At 40.8% G+C, this 22,324-nt stretch overlaps 2 protein-coding genes across 2 annotated transcripts; both read left to right on the forward strand.

The window, feature by feature from the left end:
* Positions 1 to 608: 608 nt before the first annotated feature.
* On the forward strand, positions 609 to 8,705 carry LOC147149760 (high-affinity choline transporter 1-like). The gene is made up of 9 exons (XM_086025459.1): positions 609 to 674; positions 1,085 to 1,312; positions 1,911 to 2,024; positions 3,128 to 3,283; positions 3,387 to 3,535; positions 4,221 to 4,364; positions 4,464 to 4,617; positions 5,565 to 5,782; positions 5,871 to 8,705. The coding sequence occupies exons 2-9, from the start codon at positions 1,129 to 1,131 to the stop codon at positions 6,543 to 6,545; spliced, it is 1,794 nt and encodes a 597-aa protein (XP_085881585.1). The 5' UTR covers positions 609 to 674; positions 1,085 to 1,128; the 3' UTR covers positions 6,546 to 8,705.
* Positions 8,706 to 18,322: 9,617 nt separating this feature from the next.
* LOC147149761 (BTB/POZ domain-containing protein KCTD12-like) lies at positions 18,323 to 20,426 on the forward strand. The gene has a single exon (XM_086026809.1). The coding sequence runs from the start codon at positions 18,424 to 18,426 to the stop codon at positions 19,228 to 19,230; it is 807 nt and encodes a 268-aa protein (XP_085882935.1). The 5' UTR covers positions 18,323 to 18,423; the 3' UTR covers positions 19,231 to 20,426.
* Positions 20,427 to 22,324: the final 1,898 nt, after the last annotated feature.

Raw genomic sequence — 22,324 nt, forward strand, 5'->3', positions numbered from 1 at the left:
AAACACTTCTCAGGATGATGATGTGTAGTTCTGCACCACTGCCACAAAAGGAATAGGACATTTACATGTTTGATACTCTTACGATTGATCTCATTGTACAGGTGTACGTAATTTAATACAAATTAAAGCTACAGCTAGATTTGATCCGTATGTTTCGCAGTGTCCTTCAATTGATGCGTCAAAGCTTACCCCCCCCCCGCCCCCCATTCTCAGGCACACTCAAAAGACGGTTGCAGTGAGTCAGCTAATTGGGCTTGTGTGAGCCGAATGTGACAGAAATAAAAAATAAATGACCCAGCAGGCCGAGCTACCCCCAATGGAGACTTTCATGTGATCATAGCCAAGAATGAACAAAGGGCTTTCTGTGATGGTTTCAGTCAAATTGATATGATAATTGATAAAGCAGCCCGGAATTCAAGATTCGAGACGTACTTGAATCTCAGCACGCAAGACGTGGCTCTGCATGTGCGAGTACTGAGAGAGGAGAGAGCCATTCGGTTCCTCTGACGCGAGTTACCAGTCCTCTGACGATACCTGCCCCCCCCCCCCCCCCCCTTAAAAGCCCACCAAGTCACCCTGGAGACCTCCGCCATTGTCTCACTGGAGCGCTCCTCGTATAGGCTTTGGAGCGACCCGTCCGAGGAGCCCGGCACATGCCTCTGGAAACTTTTCAGGTAGGTTTAAAATGATCTCGTACAGTTTGATAACTGCGAACCATTTTTCGTTTTACTAGATTGGTATTTTCTGCCACTTCAAAGATGTGCTAAAGTAATCTTTCGTGCGTACTTTAGCAAATTACGCACAGTAGAGCCTAAGTTATTTTCCGCGTTGAGCTACAAAATAATGAACCCAAGTTTCCACATTTTAAAATAAATCTATGCTGTAATGGGATTTTTGTGGCTCGTGCCGCGCATGCATGCATTTGTGTTTGACTTTTATTCATGTGCTCTCAGGCGTTTTTTTAATGGGTTCCATTGCACACATCCGTGGTTGATTCATGTCAGAAAGTACTTTAAAATCAATGCTGTGCGTTTTAAGACACTTTTTTGGGGAAGAATTACTTATATCGGCGCGCGCGCCGCAGGTCTCCATGCGTCCTTGTTTTTACAGCGCAAGACCGGCGCGACCATGACCATCCATGTCGAGGGGCTTGTGGCGATCGCGCTCTTCTACCTTCTCATCCTCTTTGTGGGCATCTGGGCGGCATGGAAGAACAAACACTCCGGGGAGGCCGAGGGTACAGACCGCAGCGAAACCATCATGGTCGGAGGCAGAGATATTGGATTATTCGTCGGAGGATTTACCATGACAGGTAAATCGGATACGTGCTTTTTTTTTTTTTTATCTACCAAAAAAAAAAAAAAATCGAAATCGCTGATTCAGTGGAGTTACAATAGTCAGTCTACCTCGAAAGTTGCATACATTCTTACGTAACATCTCTTTGTTTCTTCCCAGACACTAAGTACACTTTCCTCCTCATAAGAGCCAAAGAGTTTTGAAAAAACACAAGTAAATCAAAGATAACTATTCATTATGGTGCGGTAATAAATTTAAAATGTTTCTTTTTTCTGTTAGTGTGCAACGTGTGCAGATGATCGTGCTGGATAGGCAATCAAATATTAAAAATGCCACAGTGTTTAACGCATAAAGTATAATTTATGCACTAGTAATGCTTCTAATCAAAGTGATCATTGTGTTTGTAAAATCATATTTAAAAAAATATATATGTAAATCATTTTGAATCTCATTAGACGTGCAGGTGTACTTAATGAAATGGCCAGTGCATTCTTTGTGGAAGAACGACAGCAAGAATGTCATAATACACTCTGCGATGCAAGTAAGGAGTAGAAACGGACTCAGTACTTTGGATTAAGTATTTTCTAAAGTATTTTTGTCCCTGGTATTTTCAGCAACTTGGGTTGGAGGAGGCTACATTAATGGCACAGCTGAGTACGTTTACCTGCCAGATTATGGCTTGGCTTGGGCTCAAGCCCCCTTTGGATATGCCCTCAGTCTTGTTTTGGGTGAGTGAGGCTACTGTATATAGGTTGTGATGTCTTGTAATTTGATATTTTTAAACGTGACCATTTCAGGTATTTTACTTCACATTAATCAGTTAGTATCAGTTTGTATTCATTATCGTGAAACCGCGCAGTGAACCCCCGCATATTTGCAGTTTAACATTCGTGAATTCACCTGTTTGCTGATTTTTATTTTTTCAATGGGAGTGTTTTGAACTCCATGTAGTGGCACCTTTGTGCCAAGGAAACCGTTTTATAAGTGGACTAGTTTCAGTTAGACAAAAATAGTCCTTTGTCACTATCTTGTGGCATCAATAAGCTATTACAAACCTTTTGTTTGGTCAATTACACTTGGTTTTTCGCTATTTGCGGCAGAGCTCTGTCCATATACCCACGCAATGCAGACTTCAAGAAATATCAAACTCACCAAATTGTGAGAATGTTTCGGCCCACCGCCAGCGATATGTAGTTTTAGATATGACTTATGAAAGCATTAAAGAAGAAGTCAACCCAAACATATTTTTTTCAATAATATGTTCCATGCAAGCCCACTAGTTGAAACAAGGCAGTCTGATAAATATTGCGTTTGTGGAATAAGAGTTAATCCGCCCGTTTTTAGCCATCTCAGAGGGCAGCCATTTTGTCACTTCTGTCGGCTGAAAATGACATCACAACTACCCAGGGCTCAGGTAACGACCAATCACGGCTCAGGTTCAGAAAACAGGTCAGCCATGATTGGTCGTTCCCCGAGCAGTTGTGATGTCATTTTCAGTCGACACAAGTGACAAAATGGCCGCCCCCTGAGATGGCTAAAAAGGGGTGGATTTTGCTGCTTGACTCATGTTCCACAAACGCAATTTTAATCAGAATGCCGTGTTTCAACTAGTGGGCCTGCTGGATACATATTCTTAAAAAAAAAAATCTGGGGTTTATTCCCATCTTTAACAGCTCTTTAATTACAGTTGAGAATGGCTCCGTCTTCTCTTGAAATATATATCCGAACCATTTCTTTATTAATTTAGTTAGCCGTTTCTTCAAAATCTTGAAGTGGTAAATTATATCCGTTTGCATCCCCGTGTGAAAAACGTGAATTCTTTGTCTTATAGGAGGGCTTTTTTTCGCCAAGCCCATGCGCTCAAGAGGTTATGTAACCATGTTAGACCCGTTCCAGCAGCTATACGGCAAACGCATGGGCGGCCTTCTCTTCATACCCGCATTAATGGGGGAGATCTTCTGGTCCGCCGCCATCTTGTCGGCTCTTGGTACGTTTATTGCTGCCAAAATGCAATTCATCAAAAGCTATGGCTGTGTCTGCGTGACATCATCTGCCTCCCATTGTCGTCTCGCCTGCGTTTGTGACCTTAGGTGCCACGCTCAGCGTCATCGTGGACATCAACATCAAAATGTCCGTGGTTATCTCGGCCCTCATTGCCATCTTTTACACGCTGGTGGGAGGACTTTACTCAGTGGCCTACACCGACGTTGTGCAGCTCTTCTGCATCTTTGTTGGCCTGGTAGGTATATTTTCGAGAGAATGTGGAAAGTAAATGATTAATCAGTAATATGAAATGAGTGAATAATAACTTGGAAGGACGTGCATGGAAATAAATAAAAACAAATGATGACAAATATCACTCACCATTAGCTACGCTTCAACGAGGCTGTTCGTATGCCGTATTCCGACAGGTGTTACGACAGCACCGTGCCCTAAAGTGTCTTGATGTCCCTGTGTGATTTGACTTCTATGATGAGTAAAGTTTTCGTTAGCGCACAGTTGTTGTCTGTACATTTGTGGACATAATCTTCCTGCGACAAAACGTCACCTTGCATTGCTGCCGTTATTCCGCGGTTCCCGCGGATACCTGAGGAATCTATAAAGGCCTAGCAGCGATCGGGCTAGCCGAAGCTAGCAACACGAGGCTAACCCTGATTCATGCCCCTAGTTGGTGATAAAAGTATTTCAATGTAAAACAAAGAATGCACATATGGGCCATTTTCAGCGTTTGTGACTTAGAAATTTGATAATGTCGAACCCTGCTATTGTACTTACTTACTGGACACTTCACTAGGTGCACCGGCGCTATGATAATGACACTTGACTATCGGAATGTTGAGCAGCCAATAACTGCTGTGTGAATATTAGCAGAAATGTGAGGGGTGGATATACGTGTTTTCACTTAATGCTTTTTCCACCTGCAGTGGATCAGCGTCCCATTTGCTCTGACCAACCCAGCCGTGTCAGACATCACGGTGACCGCAGTGAAGCACGTGTACCAGTCGCCATGGAGAGGCAGCGTCAACAAGAGTGACACCTGGGTCTGGATCGACAATTTTTGCCTCCTGGTAATGCGACCCACGCCTGGTTTTCTATCCGATCGTCACGATGTTGCGATAATGGTTCGATTTCCAGATGTATTTCACTGCTGCGTAATTTAACCCCAGATGCTCGGAGGCATTCCTTGGCAGGTGTATTTCCAACGAGTCCTATCGGCGTCCTCTGCTACCTACGCACAAGTGCTGTCCTTCATCGCCGCTTTTGGATGCCTCGTCATGGCCGTTCCCTCCGTTCTTATTGGAGCTATCGGGGCCTCCACAGGTGAGGCCTCTCACACATAAGCAGGCATGTGTATGAAATATGTTTTGTGCTTGTGTGTGCGTGTGTGTGAGCCTGTTTGCGTTCGCGATTGGTGTGTGCCCCTCAGGGTGGGCCCATGTTGCCTTTAGATCTGAGAGAGCTGGGTAAATAGCAGCTGGTTCCACTCATTCATAATTTAGCAGCCATCCGTTTTAAATGTTACCTCACAAGGAGGCGAGGGATCAAATTAGTGGACTGCTCTCCAGATTGTGGATTCTTCCATGAAAACTCATCACTGAACTCAGTTTTTCCTGTAATGAGAGGTTAATAGAGTAACCAAAAATTGCACTTAAGTAAGCCTACTGTTAAATTGGGATATGACTCAAACATTAAAAGTGGTTCTCCAAATAACTGCTTAAGTAAATATTCACTTGGAAAAAACACTCAAGTACTGAGTAACTGGTGAGTAGCTTCTAATTTATGTATTTTCTAACCTGTGCACGACCATAAATTAGACAGAAAAAGGAATATCCCAGTAATCATTCAAATCCTGTCCCTTTTTATTGCTTAAACAAAACTCAATGTGATGTCGTAAAAGTTATGTAAAAACGATGTTGCACGAAGACCACTCTGACGAGGACAACTTATCCAAAAGGTTACTCAAATAAATGTAACGTAGTAAAAGTAGCTTGTTACTACCCGCCTCTGACTGTACTTATCTCTGCAGATATGCAGAGATACGATACTGTACCGTACAAAATCATCGCTAGCTTAGTGGCTTTGCAGTAGAGGATACTGGACTGGTAGTGTAGCTTCTCAATCACTATGCCATTGACTGCAGTCCAGGTTATAGTCCGCTCCCCTCACAAGTAAAATATTTCAAATTTTAATACAGGTTGGCATGAGGTTTCAAGCAAATGAATGGTACTTCTATATTGTAACAGTCTTCCCTCACGTCCCTCATTCAGACTGGAACCAAACAACATATGGTGCCATTCCTCCCAAAGAGAAGGAAGAGGCCGATATGATTCTCCCCATCGTTCTCCAGCACCTCTGCCCGCCATTTGTGTCTTTTTTTGGCCTGGGTGCGGTGTCCGCTGCTGTCATGTCCTCCGCTGACTCGTCCATCCTGTCAGCGAGCTCCATGTTTGCAAGGAACATCTACCAGCTGGCTTTCAGACAATCGGTCAGTGTGCGCATGTGTGTGCATGTTTTGACACCATACTCAGAACTTGTTGTCATAACCAGGCGTCCGCTCCTCTTTGTCGCCACAGGCATCGGATCGTGAGATTGTGTGGGTCATGCGCATCACCATCTTTGTGTTCGGTGGTCTCGCTACGTTGATGGCGCTGGTTACGGGGACAGTTTACGGGCTGTGGTACCTCAGCTCGGACTTGGTTTATGTCATCATCTTCCCCCAGCTCCTCAGTGTGCTCTTTGTCAAAGGCACCAACACATACGGCTCGGTGGCCGCGTACTTCTTTGGCATGGTGCTGCGTATAGGTGGTGGCGAGCCCTACCTGAAACTGCCCCCTTTCATTTATTACCCCGGGTGGACCATCGAGCAGCGCAAGCACCACATCACTGGAGAAACGGAGGAATATGTCATTCAAAAGTTCCCTTTCAAGACAGCGTCGATGCTGGCTTCCTTTCTGGGTAACGTTGTCTTTTCCTACCTGGCCAAGTACCTGTTTGAGAGCGGCAAGCTGTCTCATAAATACGACTTTCTCGACGCCGTGGTGTCCAAGCACAGTGGCGAGATCATGGATAAGACCACGCTCGTCACCCGTGGCAACAACATCGGGCTGTCTGAGATGGCGCCTGTCAAACCGCGGCTGAGTGTGACCTTGGCGGCCGCGTTCGCGCGCCGTGACACGCTGCCAACAGACACTGTGGAGGAGGAAGAGGAGGAGTCCAGCCCTGACTCCTCCCACCACGATGAAGAATGAAAAGCCGTCGATCAAAAAGAAAACAATGAGCAAGCATCCTCTCCGAGGGACGTTGAGGTACAACACGGACTGTCTATAGCTTGGACACTAGGGTCATTTCCAGAGCAATATGTTCTCACAAAATTAGCTGAAAATTGTACAAACTTTTATTTTCAGTCCCGACATCAATACTAACACTCTAAAAACAATTGGGTTAACAATAACACAATTTTGAGTCAAAAATGGAGCCATCCACAAATTGGGTCAATTTGGCCCACCTTCTTGCATTGTTTTGTACAAAACAGCCCAATTTGGGGGGGGGGTTGTACAAAACTACCCATTTTTGGGGTTGTTTCTGCAAAAACAACACAGAAAGTTGGGTCAAATTGACCCAAGTAGTGGATCGGTCCATTTTTGACCCAAAATGGTGTTATTTTTAACCCAACTGTTTTTAGTGTGGACTACACAAAAATGCCGTCACTGAGTGGAAACTAAAGTTTGGAAAATGTGTCACTTTATCATCAGTCACCATATAGTAGTATATTGATTACAATCAATTTGCAGTAAGATAGGAAACTATTTGGATAATAATCATTAATTAAATGTATTTAATTAAAAAACATTTTTTTCATACTTTCTGTCTGAAATGCTGCTAAATAGTGTGATAATGCTCGTCATGATACATAATGTAGCAGCTTAGTGATCGCACATGAGGTACATTATAAACACTTTCACAAACTCTCCCATACTTTAGAAGCTCAATAATATCGGCGTCTGTTTGAAGGAGACACTCCTTCTCATTATCATTTTTTCTCTCTGTCAACAATCAGACAATATCAAACTGCACAAGTATAAAGAGGGCATGAAGCAGTTTTAGTTTGACAGCACAAGTTTAGTTTGCATTGTAAAAAAAAAAAAAAAAAAAAACATAACATAACACCTGCAAAACCAGTAAAATCCTTGAAGATGTGACATGGGGGGTACCGAGGTCATGTCCCTGATATTATGTTTTGTCAGTAATATTCAAATTTATAATGACAACAAAAGCATCAGGATTGCCATCAGCATCTTTATCAAAGATGAGTTTGAAGAGGAACCTTCTACTACCGTGTCTCCTCAGCCATGTTGCCATCCAATAAATTGAGATTACTGAATGGAGTGATACTGAATGTAAATTATCACATTAAAAAGATTGTGATTACATAAATGAAACACATCAGACCTATTAACCAGCTCCTAGAATTATTATTTTTTTTTTACTATTGATAAAAGAAGACAAAAGAGATAATGACTGTGAAACAACATGCAATTCATCCACAAATCTCAGTCAGCAGAATTTAAAAGCAATAGAGAAAATAGTTGACTTAAAGCGTGGCAGTAGTTCTCTTTCCGAAGCAAATTTCGTGTGAAGCATCAACGTAAAATGACACTTTTATTCTGTTGCCTTAATGTAAATCGTGTGAAGAAGCGATGTGTGAATTTCCATAGACCTGACAGTGAAGAAAAAAAATCACTTCAATATGAATGTACTCTGAAATCATCTTGTTCTATCAAAAAAATGTAATTTGCTGTTTGTGCATTTTTTTTTCGAGTCAAGTTGTCGCAGAATAGTGTGTCAGTCATTTTTAAATTATGAATCTGTAATGTGTGTGTTGTTCACAGCCATGTACAGATTATTTTGTCTGTGACGTATATGTTTGTATAAATATGCTGGAAAAAAATGCTGTGTTGGATTTACTCAATTTTATTTTGTCAAGTTGGCTGCAAAAAATAATATCTAGATCCAGGTATAATTTTTAAGTGGATGTATAGTTTACTTTAAAAAAATGTATCTGGATTCAACCCACTTGACAATAAAATAGAGTGAATTCAACAAGTATTTTTTTCATTTTACACTGAAAAAAATGATGCTTGAATTTACTAAATTTTACTTGGTCAGGTTTTTTGCACTAAATAAAATCATATGCATCCAGATACATTTTACAGACTGCTTAAAGAAATCTGTCTGGATTCATTTGCTTTTATTTCGTGCAACCACTTGGCAAAATACAATTGTGTAAATAATGCACAGCATTTTTTTCAGTGTACGGGGGGAAAGGCATAGAAATAAGAAATTGCTGTTCAACGTTAACCATGTAAGAAGGAAGGATGTTATCTAAATGTTTATTTATTTTTGATGTCATAGCAGATGTAACAATAAAAAAATGTAACATTATAATGTAAAAAAATATATAAAATCTACTTTTGGAATAGTAAATTGTTTTTGTTAATAATATACTTTAATTGAATGTCAAACGTTTTTGAAACTCTGGTACCTCATTTAATTGTACAGTACTTATACATACGCCTAGTTTGTCCATTTTGCATTTACTTCGGGCACAATCTTTATGAATACATTTTCCTTTCCCTATTTTTGAGCTATAGCTTGTTAAGTTCATAGTTTCTTAACAGCATCTCACGTCAGGGCTTTCTTTTCTAAATGGCCCTTCGGCCAGTTTGATGGTCGACAGAGAACATGTCTGAAAACGTGAGTGAAATTACAATCGCTTGGGTTGCGTCTTTGTCCCCACCCGTGGCCATCGTGAAAGGCGATGTCTTAAAATAGCTCCCCCTCCCTGGTTATTTACATTACTTTAAGTGCTGTACTCTCGTCTTGGACTGGAGCGGGAGCCACTTGGATTGGGCGGGGTTGCCGGTGGTCAGTAGTGATTCACTTGGATGAGGGGTGTAGCATCCTGGCGCCTGTTGCCAAGATCTCCACCAATACTAATGCGCAAGAATGACGATCGTGCCCCACCCATCCCCTGCACCACCTCCTTCATCATAAGTGTCCTTTTTTGTGTCCTTGAGAACTAAGACCAATCCCATAAAATGGACAGGGCGGGGGGAGGGGAGAGTACATCCCATCTCCATTCGTAGTGGCTGCCTCACCGAGCACTCACCGTAATTAACAATTATGAAGGAAAACTGCGGCCCGTTCGAGTCAATCCATTTATTTTGTGCTTTACGGACGAAGGGGAGGTGGCTGGGGGACGGTTTTACGTAGGACTCTGACGAAAAGACCATTTGGATCAGAACCAAAAGAGTCACTCGTTCATGATGACTGGATATATTTAGAATGTCCTACAGCGTCTTTATTGGTGTCATTGGTTGTGTGATCGAAGCAGATTTTGGTCTCGGAATTTTGCTGTTCAGCAATGAGCAGAAGCTTTGCCCGTCAAATCCGCTGAGCTTGAAATCCAACTTTGTGCTGTTGAAAAATTTCACATTTTTTTTGCCATGCTTATCGTTCCAGCTGTTTGAGTACATTTTCCCTCACAGCTGAAAAGCACCACAACTGATAAATGGGTAAACACTGAAAAACATTTTGGTTGAATTCACTCAATTTTATTTATTCTTTTATTTTTTAAGTAGATTACACTATGTCTCCACTTAAAAATGTACCTGGATCCAGATGATTTTATTTTGTGCAGTCACTTGACAAAAATAAAATTGAGTAAAATCAACACAGCATTTTTTCCCACAAACTTGAATCATATTGAGAACACAGTGTAGCCCTTCCAGTTGAATTTGGACCTTATACTAGAGTTCAAGTTATCGTTTTAAAATGGCAACCTTTCCGTCACCTCCCTTTTGCCATATCTTGGTAAATTCCAGAGAACATGTCTGTTGCTTGAACATGAGTGATTGATTTCTGGATCAAAGAGATTCCATTCTCCATCTCATCAGGCGCTTTGCTATCATGATGCCTGACATTTATGTGCTTTTTTTTTTTTTTTTTTTTTTTCAAAAATGTGCTCTCTAATTTAATTGCACCGCTGATGCTGGAAACTGTTCCAGGATGAGGTAAGAAAAGTACAAATATGTGATGCAGATGAAAGATGATATTGTTGCTGAGAATTCAAAAAGTACGTGTTGCGTAAAACCATGTGTTTTATAAAGATAACCCTATTAGATATATCAGTGCATGTATCACACAGCACAAGATACTGCCATGTCTTATTGGTTCCCATATATCTCTCCATCTCCTCCATTAGCCTCTCCAAGCAGCTGAGGAGAATCGTGAGCTAAATGAATGTAGCGGCTTCCATAATTAAATCAGCCAGGAGAACCTAATTATCCAACCGGCCCCAGAACCACTCAGACTGGCTGCAGGTAGACGGACTGGAGCTCAGCAGGGGAACGCGCCAATTGCTGTCCAATCGGTGAGGCATGGATGCAGATTGAGTCAAATTTAGAATCAGCTTCAGTGATTTTTAAGTGAAAGTTGCCGGGAAGAGAATTTGCATGCGCGTCCATTGGATTCAATTGCATTTATTGAACGTGTGTTTAAAACATCTCTGTCTAAATGGGCAGTGTCAGCTGTCACAACAGTTCCTTGGTGTTATTCAAATTTTTGGCTAAATTTAGAACATACATGTAGTATAGATGGGTAGAATTATGTGCAGGCAGGTTTTATTCGGAGCACGTTCCCATTTGTGTGTTGATAACAGTACTAGTACACTGTAAAAAAACAACAACAACAACTAAATAAATAAAATATAAAGTTGGATGAAGTCAAAATTCCAAGGCAACAAACCTTGACAAAATTCAACTAAATATCTTTGCTGTTGTGAACACTGGCTGTCCTGCATTTCACAACAACAAAATATGAGTTTACAAATTAGCCCCTCAATTAAAATATATAAGTAAAAACGATTTCTAAAATAAATAAAAAAAAATCTACATTTTTGTCACAATAAAGAAAGCAAATTGTTAAAATCTAAATGTTTGCCACAAATGTCAATTTATATTTTGAAGTTGTTTCAATTGAAATGACCTTGTATTTTGGTGGGTTAAAATAGTGCATTTACTGACTTTGGAGACAGCTACATTTTTTTTATTTGGGGGGGTTAATCGGTTGATGAATTTAAACTGTAATTTACCACACACTGAAAAATAGTGTGTTGCATTTACTCAGTTTTATTTCATCAAGTGGTTACACAAAATATAATCTGAATCCAGAATCCTTAAGTAGACTACAAGTAGATCCATGATTTTATTCTGTGCAACCACAGATGAAATAAAATTGAGTAAGTTGAACATTCCATTTTTTTCAGTGTACTTTCTCATGATGTGACGCAACTGCACCCCGGTTGCGCTTTGTCTACTTTATGGGTGGAATGCATGACAAATTACCTGGCGACAACTGGCTACCATCACATATTTCTAGTAAACCAAGAACATTGTTGTATTTATATTTCTTGGCATTTAACTTTCTTACACTGGAAAAAAATGATAGTTGAATTTACTCCATTTTATTTACGCATTTTTTTTTTTTCATTGTACAGCTCAGAGTAGCCATTACATGTTCGAATTTCCTTCCAATATGACATTTCTCAACAATTTCTGACATGTAAGTACTGAAACTGTCTGCTTTAATGCTGTGATAGCCTGCTTCTCTGATTTTGGGTGTTGCCACCAGAGTAAGGTATTCTTCCTCACAGCGCAGTGCTTTTATAATGACAGAAAGGATGGACAGCCCCCCCCCTTGCCCATAGAAACGCAGTGGGGGGAAAAATATTGGCACCACACACACACACACAATAGCACATATTACCCCCTGGGGACTGGTTCACTCTCAAACGGAGGCGGAGCGGAGCACGATGGATGGGACCCATGTGAACCCTTCACATTTACGCACACACGGAATACCGTGGGGGAAGTATACAGTACAGTAGATCTAAAATTTATAATAAAGTGTTTTCATTTTGAAGGAACACACCATCATTGGGAAATGTATCAAATGTTGTTTAGTTGTATTATAAATGAGTATTTTACACTCTCACGTCTCTTAACTCATCACAACGTACAGTGGCCACCAACCACACCCTGTTTTTGTGTGGGCGTGTGTGCGTGCGGTTATGCTTCTATGTGTGTTGTCATCATCACCTTCTCTGAGGGTAATGTCTGTCCCCTTGTGCTCCTCAATCTGCTCTAATGGATCCTCTGGCTCCGATTCAGCTGGGGCACTGATTATGATACTAAAGACACACACATGCACACGCACGCACGCACAAGCCCAGTCACGTGACTTCTGACGATCTAGTCATATTAATGACACACTTTGGTGGAGCCACACTCAAGAATTTACAGGTCTCAGCTCTTGGATGCATTGTATGATGATGATGATGATGATGATGATGTGTGCGTGTGTGTCCGTGTTGATGTAAGCCCAAGAGCAACTCAAGGAAACAAATGGGAAAATGGAAAAAAAAAAAAAAAAAAAGTTATAAACATATTTTTCATGATAAAGCAAACATTACCAGTGACAAGTAACACAACCCGAGTAAGTCAAGCCACTAAATGAAATCTTGCCACAAGCACAGTTTTACAATTATCATTTTCCTGGTTGTGGAAATGTATTTGATTTTATACTGCATGTGACTCCAAGATGGAAATATTTGCAAAAAGGATCATGTACATGAACTACTGTGAAATTCTTTTTGCGACTAAACCTTACCACCATTCACTCACGAGCCATAAGATTAGGACCATTTGATTCAAACCAATTTAAGAGATAAAATAAAAATAGTCCATGAATGCACTCTGCATTATATTGAAAGGTGTTACCTACATAAGAGGGAGAAAACATTAAACACAAATGTCAGTCTTATGCCGATTAGTAGCTTACTGAATCACGTAAAGCAGCACTGGGCAAGAAATGGACCTTAATAAAAGGTTTTCACAACTCTTTTGATGAAACATTGACTTACAAGTACAGTAGTTGAATGGGACTTTGTGCCCTGAGGGAGTCTGTTTCGTTTTTACTGGCACAAAGCAACTTTGAGGAGGATGGGATCAACCCTGGCACACAAAAAAAAAAAAAAATGTCCTGAATTGCTTTACGGCATACTCACTTCCTCCTTACGCTATAAGGACGGCTCAGGATTTCACGACACTACGCGCTGGCACGCATGGGAAATGTGGTTGATTTTTGTCAAAACACTACCGCTTTTGTCCACATGGCGCCGCCATAATCAACAAAATCTGACATATAACACAGTGTTGCCCTTAAAATACAGTGGCATGTGTACTTACGAACGTCTCTTCATACGAAATGTTCAAGTTACGAAACGCCTCAAAGCGAAAATATTGGCTCTTGTTACGTGAGAAATTTCAGGATACGAAAGGTAAAAATACAGTATGGGCTGCTACTCGCTGCTCCAGAGTTTCCTGAACGCAACATACTCATTGCTGCTCTGCCATTGACTATTACATAGCATCTTCCTGGCATCCCATTGGCTAAGAGGGACCTCTACCGTATGTGTCTATGTGTGTAGATAGACAGGTAGATTATACTACCTCATCCTCATTCGCCCCTCGGGCCATGAGGTGTTACGATAATTTTACGTGAATTAGAAACGAGGAAAAGAAAAAAAGATGAAAATCTGTTTTTTTTTTTGGCCATACAAAACAAATTAGTAAATATTTACATTCTATTTATTATGCTATACTACTTTGCATATGTTTTTATAAAATACAATATTATAGGGTGCTATTTTCCTTCCTTCTACGGCAGGAGTTATATAGATTCACTACACACAGAGTGAAATATTCTATGATTTCATATTTTAAACTAATTTGATGATTATATCTCACTGCTGCTTAAAACAAGCAAAACCATCATCTGAAGGGATTGGACCGTAACATAGGAAAAAATCGAATTAAATTGTTATATCGAAATCGGGTGGGCCTTGGCCTTCTGAAACGTATTGCTTACAACAACTCTCTACATAACGTAGGTTGTTTCAGTTTCGCTTTCTGTTGAAATTCAGGAATCAAGTTTTCCACGATTTTCCCATTTATCGAGATGCACCGACCTGTGTAGATAGCTGGGAAAAGAAAAAAAAAACACTCCGACGATGGAGTGAGGGGTGCAAAGAGCACACAGATTGGTGGAGAGCTCACACTCCAGTGAACTGCAGACTGACAGTGGTTGACTGGGAGTCAGATCGGAGGACGGAGGGTCACAGAAATGAAGATCTCACACACACATGCACGCATCACAACCTGTACACTAATAGAATTCAATTGCTGAACATGCAGTTGTTCCATCTTTGGAACAACTTTTTTTTGGACACAATTCAGTTCAGCTAACTTCAGTCAGTTGATTTTCTGGCAAGTATTTAAGCATACGCAAACATTTATCAACAGTTGCCATTTTGATGTGCGTTTGGCATCATTCTCCTATTGAACACCCATTTACGTCTAAATTCAATTTGTCTAACCGTTGATTCTTGGTGAATCAATCATCATTATTCCGTCCACTTGCACTTACACAGCGCACCATTTTAAATGGTAGTAAAACAGCCCAGGAGCAAGTGGGCAGAACTGCAAATCTAACCAATAATAATAATTATTATTCTCTTCTCTTGATAACACTGTGGACAATAAAGATAATTCAGTATCAACAATGGAAATGTTACCCCCGCCCCCGTTCTGTTTAGTGTCAAAATCCGAACCGCGTCATCAAGTATTGTCATCTGACTGCAGATTACTCTTGTTTTGGTTCTGAATGAAGGGATGGGATTCAGATGCTGCTCAGTGGAGGGGCGGATCTATTCAAGTTTATTATTATTATTATTACCGTGATTCTAGGGCCGGTTTGTACGTATGTATGTACGGTATGTACTGTGTATGTGCGAGTCGTCCTTTTTTGTACGACTCGTTGCAAAAGACGAGCATTTGCTATGCTTTGCGTTCTTGCGCCAATCTGTTCCCCGACTAAGGACTGAATTTGTTCAACGAGCTTTCAGCTTTGCAGCCCCCGCGCTATGGAATGCACCGTTGACTAAAATGAACCTCTCTGAACTCGTTCCAATTGGAATTTTCCGTTCAGTGCTGAAGGAGTCCCTGCTTGAGACGCCTGAACAATGCCCCTGTTTTGAATGTGAAATTGCTCGGAAACGTCATCGCGCCTCAAACACTGTATGTTTAAAAACCCTGTACTGTCACTTCTTTGTAGCTGTTTTTATGATATGTGCTGCCAGTTCGTTCTTGTGAAACAGATCCTGATCTCAATAGGTGTGCAGTTTACTAAAATGACTGACAGAACATACAGTGCATGAATTTTTTTTCTTTAATGATCTTAAAAATGCTTCGCAAAATCTTAATCATAAGCATGAGAATAACATTGTTTTTAACCTGGATTTAAGAAGATTCACACTTTTGGGACTGACTTCACTTGTGTTGGAAGTTTATTCCTTTTGAGTGCATCTTAACAGCGTAATGCTGCTTCACCATGTTTGCTTTGAACTCTGGGTTCCACTAATCCAATAGAACCCGAGATGAAACTTTTTGATGCTCTCTTGTGGGAGTCCATTCACAAGACCATTACAAAAGTCAAGTCTACTGGAGATGAAAGTATGGGTGAGCTTCTCCTGACCTGCTTGGAACATACAACCCTTCACTCTGGATATGTTCTTCAGTTGATAGAATGCTGTTTTTGTGATTTAGTTGATATGACTGCTGAAAGTCAGACCTGAATCTATCAGCACACCGAGGTTTCAAACTTTTGGACACAAGAAGGGAAGGGACAAGACGAGACGTAAGGGGTGAATTTGGGATTGGATCTTGGTCTTTTTTTTTTTTTTTTAAGACAATAGCAATGGATATAAAACTTAAAATAAGAACATAGTCCAACAAGGCCTCAGATATACCAAACATTTACAAGTAAATAGAGCCGTTACTTGGGCTAAAATGAAAATGGCATAAATTCTGATAAAATGACAGACATATCTCTATTTCTGCTATTCTATTTCTCTTAACCTTAACATTGTAATTGGCACCCTACTTCCTTCATCCAATTATCTTCTGCCAGACTGCAAGAGAAAACGTGACCTTTAACAGAACTGACATGCACATTGCATACAATGGCTAGTGTGTGTGAGTGTGTGTGCAGGTGCATGTGTGCGTGTCCCTGCAAGCACGCGCGTGAATTGGGGAATTACATTCATGCTCCAGCAAATTGTAAACATGTATATTTTCGGTATTGCTTCATTTCTTGGGGTGAATGGTATGAAGTTATAGTTTGTGTTGTACAGTTTTTTTCCCTAGTGATTATTACCTGTTATTTTACAGTACTGCAGGGGCGGACCCAAATTGACAGACTGCCCACCCAGTGAGATTCATGAGAAAATATGTATTTTTAAAGTATTATTAAATTATTTTTCTTAATTTGCGTTTTGTTGTCTTTATTGAATATTAAGAATATCTTAATTGTGTTTGTTAAAGGAGGATCTGAACTTCATATTATTCAGTTTGTCATTTTATTTGAATATACGATGGATTGTGCTCAGTGAGAGAAATATTCAGGCCCATCCTCATTTTTTCAGGCCCACCCATTAGCCACGTTCTGGCTCCGCCACTACGGAACACTGTGCGTTGTAACCTATGGTGCACCTACGCAAAAATTCCACTAGAGGTCAATACAATGCAACGATGATGACAGAACTGTCATCGGTTCAAAGAACATTACAGAAATTCACTGGTTGCTATGTGGGTCTTTGGGAATGCGGAGGGTTCCTATGTAAAGAAGCCATTAACGAAGTTTTTTTTTTTTTTTTTTTTAATTTCTAAACGAGGTGCATTATGTGAAATGTGTAAGGCTGTGTCATATTGAAACTGCAAATTTAGAAAAACGAGTATTTGGTATAATTCTTGAAGTGACATGAGTATTTTCACGATAACAGAAAATGGGAGCTATGTATCTAGACTAGACCACCACTCTAAGAACTAAACGACCATGAAAGATATCCATCAAAAATAATATTTTTAGTATCATAATCCTCCATTTTTATTGACACTGACTGAAGAAACGCCTAACTTGGAAATACTTTCCCACGCCTTCCTGCAAAAGTGCTTCAATAGGGCGTTTGGGATTGTTCATAATTTGTTCATCATTCACCCCCACCTCGCCCAGTCCCAGCTCAATACATGCAGTACAACAAACATGTCACAAAAAAGTATGAATACTGTACTGAAACAATTATAATATTGTCTCAGTTCACTCACAAATTGACATGTGTGTAACATGAGTGTAAAATCTAGGTAATTGAACGCAAAGCTGATAGAACCTGCTGGCAGGAAGCATATAGCTGCCTAGCTGTCAGTACGCTGCTGACTTAGATTTAAAAAAAATAATAATAATAATTGGTCAATGTCATTGACGATCACTCAGTGCAAACGTGTGCCAAGCAACGCCAGTAACTGAAGAACAAAAAAGAGTAAGATTTAAAATGGAAAAAAAACATCAGATGCAAGTAAACTTTTGCAAATGATGATTCCAGATCTGCATGCCCTCGTTTGTTCTCTATAGCACATCAGGTTTTCATAACAAAAATAATATGTAATATAGTTATATGTTTAGTATTTATAAATGATGGGTTAAGCTCAGCAACAGGTGGATTTTTGTTTCTGAAACGTCATATACATTATTACAACGCAAATATTATCCTTATTGCGCAAGCGGTCAAACTTGAAAACAAGCAAACAAAAAATGAAATATGATAAACCTGATGGTAGAGGGGAAAAACAAAGACATTTTTTTTTAATCAGGGTGAAAAATATATTTTGGGAGTAGTGACGCATCTCTAAATAAAAAATTGCTGTTGGCTATGCAGTGTAATTTATTAAACTTTTTTTTGTAAAAGTATCATAATAAATTATACTGGAGACGCGTTTTGGTAGAAGCGGAGGTTTGAGAGAGTCGTTTCGCAGAACAAACTCCCACTGAACAGTTAAAAGCGATGTTGGCTCTCGTTGCGCTTCTCCTCCCACTCAGCCAAACCCACATAAAACACTTGTCAAAATTGGGAACACGACCCAACTATCTTCCCCTCAACAAACACGAGCAGCGATGGCAGACACAGGAAGCCACAGCTCGACTTTCCCCGACATCGTGGAGCTCAACGTGGGCGGTCAGGTGTACGTGACCCGGCTCGACACTCTCACGGCGGTGCCCGACTCCCTGCTGTGGGCCAAATTCAACCAAAGTTCCCCGGACGAGCTCCCCAAAGACAGCAAGGGTCGCTTCTTTTTCGACCGAGATGGCTTTCTCTTCCGCTACATTCTGGACTACTTGCGGGACTCGGAGCTCTTCCTGCCCGAGTTCTTCAAGGAGAGGAGGAGGTTGCAGAAGGAGGCAGACTTCTTCCAGCTCCCGGAACTGTCGAGGCGCCTGGCGGCCCCCAGCAAGGAGCTCTCCCCCACGGAGGACGGCGGCGGCGGGGAGTCGGAGGAGGCTGAACTGGCCAGCCCGATCACCACCTCCTCGTCGTCGGACAGAACCCTCCGCTCGCCCGGGTCCGGCGCGGGCTACATCACGGTGGGTTACCGAGGCAGCTACACCATCGGCAGAGACATCCAGGCGGACGCCAAATTCCGCAGAGTGGCCAGGATAACCGTGTGCAGCAAGATCTGCCTCGCCAAAGAAGTGTTTGGGGACACACTGAATGAGAGCCGAGATCCGGATCGAACCCCGGACAAGTACACGTCCAGGTATTACCTCAAGTACAACTTCCTGGAGCAGGCGTTCGACCGCCTGGCCGAGGCCGGATTCCACATGGTGGCCTGCAACTCCACGGGGACGTGCTCGTACGCCAGCAGTGACCCGGGGGAGGACAAAGTGTGGACCAGCTACACCGAGTACGTTTTCAGTCGATGAATTTTCATGACGGGTTAACGACCACAAGTGGAAGGTTGTGACTTGTTTCTGCGGTGTTTCTTTTCGTTGATGTGTTTTGTGGGTACACTTTGTAACCGAAGTGGGGGTATTGATTTATGATTTCCTTATTGTGTATACTTTTACTGCATGGTAAATGAGGAAATAGTGCCGTCTCCATAGAGAGCAGGGTTCACCAACCGTTTTGAAACTTAGACAGCTACTTCTTGGGTAGTGATTATTGCAAAGGGCCCCAAGTTTGATGCACAATTCTGAAATAACACATTTGCTCAAATACCTTAATTATGACATATAAATCCATAGATGAATAAGGAATGAAACTTATAATTATCCACAAGATAACTTTAGATGCATATCTCCCAGTTTCGGATTACTTCTACAACAATGGTAGAAAATAATGTCCCATCACTGGTAGCTATTTTTAGACCAGGCCCATAGGCTACTCATGTGGTACCACCGGCACCATGTTGGTGACAGAGCAAGGACATATAGTACAGTACATGAAGCATGAAATGTAAATGTTTGGTGTTTAAATGTATATAAACATGCATGTATTATTTCAAACTAAATATTTTTGAGTGATACTACTACTACAAATCTTAATTTTAGGAATTGTTTTGTGAATAATTATAAATCTCTTGTTGCGTACCTGACACGTATAAAAGAAATAAATCTTAATCATACAACTTACTAACTAGTGAAACATTTACACTGCAGTAAAAATCTTCAAGGCCGTTAGTCAGATTGGCTGATTCTGATTCTCAGATTAAAAAAAAAAAGGCTGTGATATCTACTGTAAAATCTGTATATTTGTAACCATATTAAATAAAATGTGACATGGCAATACATTCCCTACCATTCCCTCGTGTTCACTGTTAAGATTTGACAACTGGCATCCATGTCATGTATTTCACACCAACATCAGTTAACATATCTCAGATTAATGTGGTCTATGAAATGATTAAATCTGAAAACTAGTGCCCTTTAAATGATATCCACATGTGTTAGTAGTGTGTATGAAGCCACCCCTGACAACTGTTGAATGATCTTTTTGGTCAAAGCTACAAGTTGTAACTGAACCATACGCCATCAGGATGTATGTGCAAAAATGGGGTCTAGTTAATGTCATGTAAGAACATGTGTCCATACATCTAAAATAAACACAAAGTTACACCGTTTTTTTGTGTATGGCTTTGCCCATTCACGCAACCACATTTACACTTTTGGTTCTATTGAAAACGCAACACTAGCTGGGCAATCGAGTATCATAAACTCAACTCCTTCCCAGCACAAAGGGCTTAGTTGTTTACATCAAGATGGAGGAAGAGAAGGGGATTTCTCTTTAACAACACCCAGTTTCTGTGAGCCTATAAGGTCACAAACTCAAGTCATCTATCTCCGAATCTGTACTGATACAAAAACAACACTCTGACTTTATTGGAGTAAAGAGACAAATGTGTTATCATAAAACAACATGACAGCTAAGTAAACATTTGTGAAAGAATCCCAAATCTCCAGAAAACATCACCATGCATAAATTCAAAAGCTATAATGTCCACCCAACAGGCAAATCACCCTCCTACACAAAACAGCGTCGACATGAGCGAGCACAAATCTGCTGTCATCTGACCCAACCATCTGGGCCGGAAATAGGAAGGATGACTGTGGCTTTTGAGAGGTCTTCTTTACACAAAGGACATGGTGCTCCAGAACCAGATCAGTCAACTGAAATGGTACAAAATCAAAAACGCATGCACGATTCCCTTTTCACTCAGACTGAACCGCAAATCAAAGTAATGCCCTGAGACAAATTCAACAGATGTGCATAATTGTGGAGGAGTCATAAGTGATCATTCCTCAGTCTGTGATGCTTTCACCTCCCCCATAAAACATTTAAAGCGGAAGTCAACCCAAACATATTTTTTTTAAGAATATGTTCTATGCAGGCCCACTAGTTGAAACATAGCATTCTGATTAATATTGTGTTTGTGGAATATGAGTTAAGCAACAAAATCAACCCGTTTTAACCATCTCTGGGGGTGGCCATTTTGTCACTTCTTTGTTATCTGAGCCCTGAGGGTGTGTGATGTCATTTTCAGTCGACAGAAGTGACAAAATGGCCGCCCCCGGAGATGGCTAAAACGTGTGGATTTTGCTGCTTAACTCATATTTCCGATTAATCCTACTTTTTTTCAACTAGTGGGCCTGCATAGAACATATTCTTGAAAAAAATATGTTTTGGTTGACTTCCCTCTTTAAGTCAATGCGATGTTGGACGTGTCCATAAGAAAACTGTCAGCCAAACGCTGGAAACGGACGTGCACAGAGCCGCCACTCCCCGGTGGAGGAGGACAACAAAGTGAGCCAACAGCATTTGCAAACTTGCTGGCATTCTTAGAATCAGCTTCTAATGGAACTAAATCTTTCACACATTCCCTCACAGCCACAGCAGCAAGCTATCTGCGACCTCTCTAATTCGGTGTAATTTTCATACATTCTGCATCGCCTCTAATATTATAACACATCACTTGGCGCTCACAATAGCCCCGATGCATTTGTTCTTTGTCAGACACAATAACAGAAAATGAAACATGAAGGCCCTTGGCTACATCACTTTCTCCTTGTTATTTCAACTGTCTTGTACATTCCCACTGTTTTCGTTAGCATCCTCAAGTTTTATTCATGTCTGTCTGGTCATTCTCAAACACAATCGGGAAACACAACACAATGGGGTTTTTTTTCTTAAGCACTTCTTTTTAGATGTACTAGCAATGTGTCAATGCAACTTGGTCTACTCCAAGAAAAGGTCCATATAATCAAACAGACGAGCAATCATACCACACGTACCACTACACAATCAGTTTGTCTGATGTGCTTATGTGAAAAGCAATGGCAGGCTTTTGCAATGGCTAAACATTTGGGTACAAAAGCAAGCATTGTACAATACATTGCAAAACAAGGATAGCGTTCACTTTTCTGCGGTACACTCAGAAATGGGGCATAGAAACTCTTACCACATTTTTCCATCGTAACGACGAATTAACCATTCTAATCATTTCAAAAGGTTTTCACAGCA

The sequence above is a fragment of the Filicampus tigris genome, chromosome 3, assembly GCF_054856515.1.
Source record: "Filicampus tigris isolate MCC_2025a chromosome 3, RoL_Ftig_1.0, whole genome shotgun sequence".
NCBI lineage: Eukaryota > Metazoa > Chordata > Actinopteri > Syngnathiformes > Syngnathidae > Filicampus > Filicampus tigris.

Coding starts and splice junctions, on each gene's coding strand:
- LOC147149760 (XM_086025459.1), top strand. CDS start 1,129: ATGACCATCCATGTCGAGGGGCTTGTGGCGATCGCGCTCTTCTACCTT. Junction 1,313..1,910: donor CGGAGGATTTACCATGACAG/GTAAATCGGATA, acceptor TGGTATTTTCAG/CAACTTGGGTTGGAGGAGGC. Junction 4,365..4,463: donor TCGACAATTTTTGCCTCCTG/GTAATGCGACCC, acceptor ATTTAACCCCAG/ATGCTCGGAGGCATTCCTTG.
- LOC147149761 (XM_086026809.1), top strand. CDS start 18,424: ATGGCAGACACAGGAAGCCACAGCTCGACTTTCCCCGACATCGTGGAG.